The sequence below is a fragment of the Gossypium hirsutum genome, chromosome A13 (assembly GCF_007990345.1).
Source record: "Gossypium hirsutum isolate 1008001.06 chromosome A13, Gossypium_hirsutum_v2.1, whole genome shotgun sequence".
Classification (NCBI taxonomy): domain Eukaryota; kingdom Viridiplantae; phylum Streptophyta; class Magnoliopsida; order Malvales; family Malvaceae; genus Gossypium; species Gossypium hirsutum.
Window position 1 is genome coordinate 81635028 of NC_053436.1, and position 8102 is coordinate 81643129.

At 32.9% G+C, this 8102-nt stretch overlaps 1 protein-coding gene across 1 annotated transcript; it reads right to left on the reverse strand.

The window, feature by feature from the left end:
• Positions 1 to 1330: 1330 nt before the first annotated feature.
• On the reverse strand, positions 1331 to 5272 carry LOC107895064 (uncharacterized). Its single transcript, XM_016820273.2, has 2 exons — positions 3977 to 5272; positions 1331 to 1699 (listed from the first exon to the last, which is right to left on the reverse strand). The coding sequence occupies exons 1-2, from the start codon at positions 4919 to 4921 to the stop codon at positions 1568 to 1570; spliced, it is 1077 nt and encodes a 358-aa protein (XP_016675762.1). The 5' UTR covers positions 4922 to 5272; the 3' UTR covers positions 1331 to 1567.
• Positions 5273 to 8102: the final 2830 nt, after the last annotated feature.

Genomic DNA, 8102 nt, shown 5'->3' on the forward strand with positions numbered 1-8102 from the left:
CAAATACTTTGCTGATGCTAACTGGGAACTTGATGTCAATTATCAGAAGTCCACTACAGGGTATTATTTATCCTTTGGAGGCACCCCTATATCCTGGTGTTTTAAAAACAGCAAGTCGTATCTCATTCTATGGCTGAGGTAGAGTACAGGGAGTATTGCAAGTGCCAAAACCGATGTTATGTGATTGGAGTCGTTGTTCAATGAGTTGTATGTGCAAATACTTTTTAACCATGTCGTTTCCGCTAATTCAGTGTTGCCCTCCAAGTTCAAACATGATTTGTTCTTCGTTAGCGAAAGAGAGGCAAAAGGTAAGCTGATTGTTGGTCAAGTGCCTGCACACGATCAAGTTGCACACATACCAAGCCTCTATCTGTTTGGTTTTTGTGTAAACTGCGAGACAAGTTAAAAGAGTGGTAGAACTGACAAATGGGTGACTTGGTGAAGTAATTAGTTGAGGGCAGTTTTAGTTTGTCACAGATCCCCAAAGTCTTTTGTGTATATACTGAGAACTGTGTACATTGAAGATTAAGAAAAATCCAAGAGAAATTCCCAATTTTCTATTTTTCTCTTCTTTTTCCTTTCATCTTCTTCATTAAAATCAATCGTTATGCTATAAAATCCTTACAACCTTACAACCAACAATGTTGGTTGAAGGTAATGGTAAACTTTTGAGTAACCTGAATTTAAACCTTGAATTAAAAAAATTATAAATTTCAAACATAAATTGTAAAATAATATAAAAAACATTTTAAAAAACAAAAATAAATAAAAACATTTTTTTCTGAACGAGTATTTGATCGATCTATCAGCATCATATTAAATACACATGGTAACTTACGAACCAACTACTTTAAATATACTATTTAAAACTAAACCGAAATAAGTAAGTAACTAAAAATTTTCCTTAAATTGAATCATTTTAAAAAAATATATATTTAACTATATCTAAATAAATATAATATATCCTAAATGAATGGTTTTAGAATTGAAGTCAAATTATTACGACGGTGGAAATGATACATGATCCAAAAAAATAAATGAAAAAATAATTAAAACAAAAAATAAAGATATTACAAATACACAAACATCTCAATACATAAAGAAATCATGATGTTAGTGAAGGGTTTAGGATGATGTCCTGTTTTGAGATGTTTTAATTATTTCTATCATTTTATTATAAATACAGGCTCATCTTAAACCCTTCAGTAACATTGAAGAGCATTAAAAACCCCCGGAGAAGAGATGGCCTAATTCTACCATCTACTGAAATCGCTGGGTGTGGGAGTAGTCTATACAATTAGAACCCTATTAATAAACTCTACAGTACAGATAGAAAGATTTAGAAATATAATAAGATAATTGGTCCAGGTTTTACAACATAAAGGGTACTGAAACAAATTACAGTCTGAAGTTTACATACAATTTCAGAACCCATACATAACCAAAAGAGTAAACTGAAAACAATCATCCTTACATTAACAGAGCAAAGCAAACATAATATTATGGCTTACCTTGTGGGCACCCTCCCTGGTCTTTTTCTTTTTTTCTTTTTTACACAGTATCACCTTCATCTCATACTCATCACAGACCATGTATTCACCCCAGCGGTGGGAAGCGAAGGCCGTATAATTGGGACACGTCTTACAACTGAAAAAGCCTCATTCAGACGAGCTGCACGAGTCATAAACTGGGACACCTTCTGCAAATACAACTCAAGCAAAGAACAAAATGTTGGATGTTTATCAGCAGTCGACTATAACGGTCTTTTGATATATATAAAGGACATCTTATACTAGTTTAAACTTAAATTAGTTTTAGCTACATTCAAACTTAATACCATAAATATTTTAACAAACCGGTTATTTTAACCTACCAATTCTACTTGTTATGCGCATGAAGTTTCGAATTTAACCAACCAATCCAACCACCTCCATTTCCACAAAAGAAAAGGAGAGAAGCAGTCGTAAAAAGTCGGTATTTCTGAAGAATATAAATGGACCAAACAACCAAGAAGGAAAACCTTCACCTTTTCTAACTCCTTGGAGTGCAGATAAAAGTTGTTGGAATGGTTGATTTTTTATACTTTACCTCTATGTTCGTGTGCTTCCAGGACAATGTTTTTGTGAGTGCAATGTGGACATTCATGACTACAACATAGTTTGTAAGGATATATCTCAACTTTCATTTGGCTTTGTTTGGTCTGTTAATTTTCGGGGGGGGGGGGGGGGGGGGGTTGTAGTTATGGATTCATGATTCCATTAATCATTTCAAATGTTAGAATTTACTTCCAGGCTTTGTCTGCTATTGCGACTTGGAAATTCAGAAGTATAATATTTGAGACTTAAATTTTTTATCAAGTGTTTCGTTTGGGAGTCTGCTCTGTTCACATGGTAATTATGGCACAATATTTTTCTTGTGGGGGAGATCACGCATTCTATTAATTAATGTCATATTGGCTGTTGATGCAATGTAAGTAAAAAAAAAAAAAAGACTCTTCAAAAAAGTAAGACTCCTGCAGAAACTAATTGCAACTTATCAACAAACAAAAATTTTAGCTATACAAGAAAAAGCAAACTTTAAGTTAAATAGTCATGAAAATCCTTTTTTTCCAATGGAGTAATACAATATATGTTGCTCGTGCTATATCCTCAAACATATCCATCACTTAATCCTTCGTACATAAAAGTATACAAACACAATAATACTCCACATCATTAGAAGCAAAAGGTGTATTGTTCTAGCTGAATTGGATTAGATGGGAAAGTAGCAAATTGAATGAGAAGACAATGGAGAATCAATAACATATTTCCTTTCTTATAATCTAAATTTCTTGTGAAAGAAAAATGATTCCTTCCAAAATAAAACACAACATAACAGGAGCACGTTACTAGTAAGATAGTGTCACTATTCCATTAGCATACGTGACATCCAGGAAGTTATTTTCTGTTTTCTAATATAAGACATGGCAGAAAAAGATATTGGTCGAACTAAAATATTTTACCAAGTAAAAGAATAAATAAATAAATAAATAAAGGAAAGCAACTCCGATAGTTTTAATGGGAAAGTTGTTTTTAGAGGTTAACCTTGCCATGAGGACCAACTAACACTAGCCATCCTCGGTCCCTGTCTCTTCTCAAACTCTGTCCCAATATTTTATTTGGGAAGTATGGTTTTACAGGCAAATCTTGCAGTGGACCAATCATCAACTGTATCGACTGAACCAAAATTTTCCTGATCTGCTACAAGTACTTGACTATCCAATGTACCTTATATATTAATTACATGTACTTTCACCATGATAATGTGTGGGCTATGATTCAGCTATCAGCTAAATAGTCTTAAATCCAATTTAATGGTGAGAAAGTTTGATGTTTGAATCTTGATTTGGTTTTTCCATTATATATGTGTTTTCCCTTCAGCTTATCCTTGTACTTTGTATTGGTTAAAAGTGTTGTTAGTGAAAGACGGAACAGAACAGTGGAGGAGGAAAGGGAAACAAAAGAAGAATCAGTCCTCCCCAAGAACATTTCTTTTAGGAAGTTACTTATAGCGAACCAAGTGGAGCCACGGGTAAAAAGGAGGAAAAAATTCAGAGATTTGACAAGGAACTAATGATCAATCAAACACGAGGTTCACTCAGGAAAGCTCCTAATAATCAAATATTTCCAGAGCAAGAAATTCGTAAAGATGCAGAGTAAAAACTCAGACAAATCAATCAAACAAAGGATCTCAACTAGTCATTGAGAAGCTTGAAGAGATGACGCAACAAAAATGGAAAGGATCATAAATAGTCTTGTATAAAAGGGAATGAAATTCAATTTCAACGTGAACCCTAGAGCAAAAATGGATCTAAATTATGCAGCAGCAGGGACAACCGACAACTTACGTGATCTGATTACATAATAAATCTGAGACAAGTGATAATTCAATTTTCAAATATTGACAACAATAATAGAAAAAATAAGCAGCAACTAACCTTATCATCCATGGTAACCTTCAGCTGCAAGTTACTGCTCTTCCGCTTCATCTTATACAGTCTACGTCCCAATATAACAAAACCCATCACAGCCGCCGCTACAGAGAAGGACCAAACAGGGCTAACCCTTAAAACACAGTATCTCAAGAGCTCAAAAGGAACTTTCCACCATACTACCTTCTTCTTCTCCTCCTCATTAACTGATTTCGCACTTAACTTCATTTCATCAATGGTAGAACCTTCATTACCAGCCGTAGTACCGTGTCCTACTCCCAAATCCAAAGTTGAGCTATTCCTATTATCAAGCTCGCCTGAATTCTCCATCTCCGCTCCCTTTTCCATACAATCACCAAAATCAATGCTAGCCTCTTTTTCAACATCCTTAAACTTCATTGAAACCAAACCATCTCCGCCAGCATCAGGCCACAACTCGCCCAAATCCTTATTCTGATCTTGAATATCGCCAAACCCACCAAAATCTAATTCCTTTATCCTATCCAATTCAGTAAATTCGGCACCATCAGGCTTAAATGTACCCAATCCGTCAGCCCTAGCTTCCGGTTTACCAATCCCTTGTAAACAAACCTCATTCTCAGCGGACTCCAAGTCTTTTTTCACAGAGAAATCACTTAATTTACGATCATCTGACCGATCACTACCCGAATCGGACCAAAAATCACCCGAATTATTCCTCCTAAACTGAGTCTCCGGCTTGGGATCAATCCAACTCGGATTATCTGACTCAATAGAGCCTTCTTCACTTGCATCCCCTTCCTTCGCATACATACTCTGATTATCAAGAGAAAAGTAATCAGACCTTATCATCCCTCCAGTATCACCTTCGATTCCCTCAAGATTCCTCAACTGCGGCGAGTTAACCAGGATAGAATTAGAGTCAGAATCCGAGTTGTGGAGCACCTCCCAATCTAGTAAGTCTCCTTCCATGGCTGGGAATTGATTGATGTTTTATTTTTATTTTTTTTTCTAGTTAAAGAGCGAACAAAACCAAAAACGAAGTACTCCACAAACCCTAATCCCCAAATTGAATCCGAATTATATGACTTAGGAGAGAAAGGAATAAAACTGCAAAGACCAAAGAGGATAAGGCGGGTAGGCGCTTTGAGTGTTGAACAGAGGGAGACAGTTGAAGTTGTGAGTGATGACGTGGCAAAATCATTTGGTTGGTCAAAACAGAGATGGTTGACTATGTACATTGATCACCATTAGAATATTGCCACGTCAAAATACTGGGTGGAGGTGGAAACAGAGAAATAGTTTTGATATGATTTCTTATTTCTGATATCGAGAGAAGACAAATGAGGAATAAAAGAGGACAAGTGTCAACGTGAAGAGTACACGTATCAAGGAATGGAGTACCCATTAATTATAATTTACTTATATGGGATGATTAACAAAACCTAAACCTTTCTGCCCAAGAGATCACTATATATACGAATTGGCAGAAAACAATACTTGGATACAGTGAATTTCATCAGTTTTTTTCTTTTAGGAGGCGGGGCAGATCTTATTCTAAATACTAGTCGAGTTAGGTTGGTGTCGAATTTAGGGAAAATCCGTTCCACCAAAACGATTATTATAAATATTTATGATATAAATTTTATATTAATATTTACTCTAATATATTTATACTTAAAAAAATTAACGCTATCATTAAAATTAAAAGTTATTTTTATTTTAATATAAATATAAAAAAATATATTCAAGTCAAAATCAAATGTAACTTTAATTTTTCAAATCAACTTGAAAGGAGTAAATAAATAATTAATTTGGGATCAAATAAACGTCAACTTATTTAGAGATATATCAAGTTGAGTGAGCAAAAATCACCCACTTACTATACTTACATATGAGTTAATTTGTTAAATTAAGTTAAAGATATTTTATTCAAGTTGATTGAGTCTTAGTTCAATTTAGGATGAAATTTATTGTCAATGTAAGAAGACGAAAATTCAAGTATATTGGAATACGTTATCTTCCCATTTATAAATTAGAGAGAAATTTTTACTATTTCTACACATTTTTTAATAGCTGTTATTAAATTTGAGAAGGTTAAATAAATTTTTCATGATATATCATTTTTCCTTTTTAGTCAAATCCACTAACTTCCTAAAATTGGCAAGAAATACATTTAGCATAAAGTTTCATAAAAAATATATATATAAATCTTCTAAAATTCATTTATTAAATTATTGTTTGATAAATTAAAAAATAAGTGTTAGATTTAGGTTATAAAATATATTTGATATTTTTTTAAAAATAAGTAGACAATATAATTAGATTATTTGACAAATGTAATTTTTAAAATTTTAAAGGTAAAATATTTAAAGGATAAATTTAAAAGAATTGAAAAATATTATATTAAATGATAAATGGCTCAGTATCTAATTATCATTTTCTATACTTTTTCATTGAAAAATTTCTTTCATTTTCTTTTTATTATGGGTTATCAAAGGTGCTTAAAAAATTAAATCACTAGAAATATTGCCGCCTTGTTCTTCAGCTAGTTACCCACCAACTGACAAGAGACATTTGAAGTAATTGAGTTGGTTTGAAATGGAAACATATTTTCATAAAAGGTGACATGACAAGAGATGTATATTTTACTCGAATGATAATGATACCTATTCCCTTCATGAACTAGTGAGTGACCAAGAAATGTGTAGGGTGTGGATCAAAACTGTGGTTTATTAACATGATAAGGCCGAAGAATAGGAAAACACAAACAACCAAAAACTCGAAGAAAAGAATAGTTCGGTTTTATTTAAAACAATTTTTCATAGGGAGAGATGACTTCTAAAGGAAGGGAAGGTAACTTGTTTATCATATACATAACACTGCTGAAAGTTTCATACTATTATGCCAATGGCATGGAGGCATATGCAAGCATAGAGAGTCCAAAAGTAGCAATCTATCGATGCTTCCGTTCAACCAGTCCATTTTGCTCAAAGGTATAAGGACACGTAAGTCGAAGGACGATCCCCTATTGTGATAGATATAGTTTCAATGCTTGAAACTCACTTTTCCTCTCTATTTAAAGAACTTTTAGCTTGCACCCAAATACCCTTTCAGGTTGTATAACCTTCTAAACCCGGCCTAGACGTTATAACTAAATTCTGAATATTACATTGACAACCAAAATGGCCTAATAAAACCATTAGATTTCAAAACACGTTTTTAAAACCATTTGCTTATCTTTCTATATAGAATTGTGTGAATCTCTTAGTTTTACAAAAATGTACGAGTTTCAAACATAAAACAATTAATTTAAATATATATACTTTGCAAAGGTTGATTATTTTTGAAATTTTAGTTGATTTCCAACTTATTTACTTTTCAAAACTCATTTTCCATATTGTAGCGAAAAAAGTGATATTTGACAGATTTTAATTAAAAACCAAGTTGTTTGTATAATTAAATCAATTTCAAAGTTTAGACCGTTTAAAACTTAAATGTCATGCATGCCAAAATAAACTCAAATTAAAGTCTCATGCCATAGTCAATCCTAAATAACAAAAAGTATAAATATTAAGTTTAAAAATACATTTATTAAAAATTATCTGAGATACTCCTTCGATTGTTGAGTCTGAATCCTAACCTCACTGGTTATCTGAAAAGATAGTAAACTAAGGAATGAGCTTAAGAAGCTTAGTGTGAATCATAACTCAAGTAATTAGAATGGTATATAAATATATATTATACAAAATATCATAATAGTACAAAATCAAAATTTTCAAAATACATGTATATGATCATGTATGACCATGCATTTTTGAATTATAGAAAAAAATCCTACCCAACACGGCTACACACCACAATAGGAGTTCTTCAGAACTCATCCATCCATACACATCACGTTGTGGACAAGCCACAAATATTTGCAGATAAACTGCCAGAAATATGTGGACAAGCCACTAGTAGTGCAGATAGCTACAAGAAATATGTGGATAAACCATTAGATATGCAGATAAACAGACAGAACTTCCTCTTTTCATAATCGACCCAACCTCAATGCAATGCAATATGGCATACAGTGTCAATAGCATATTCAGTACAGTAAGCATGTTTTTAACATGCAATCAGATTTAACAGAAACAGAGGACATTAT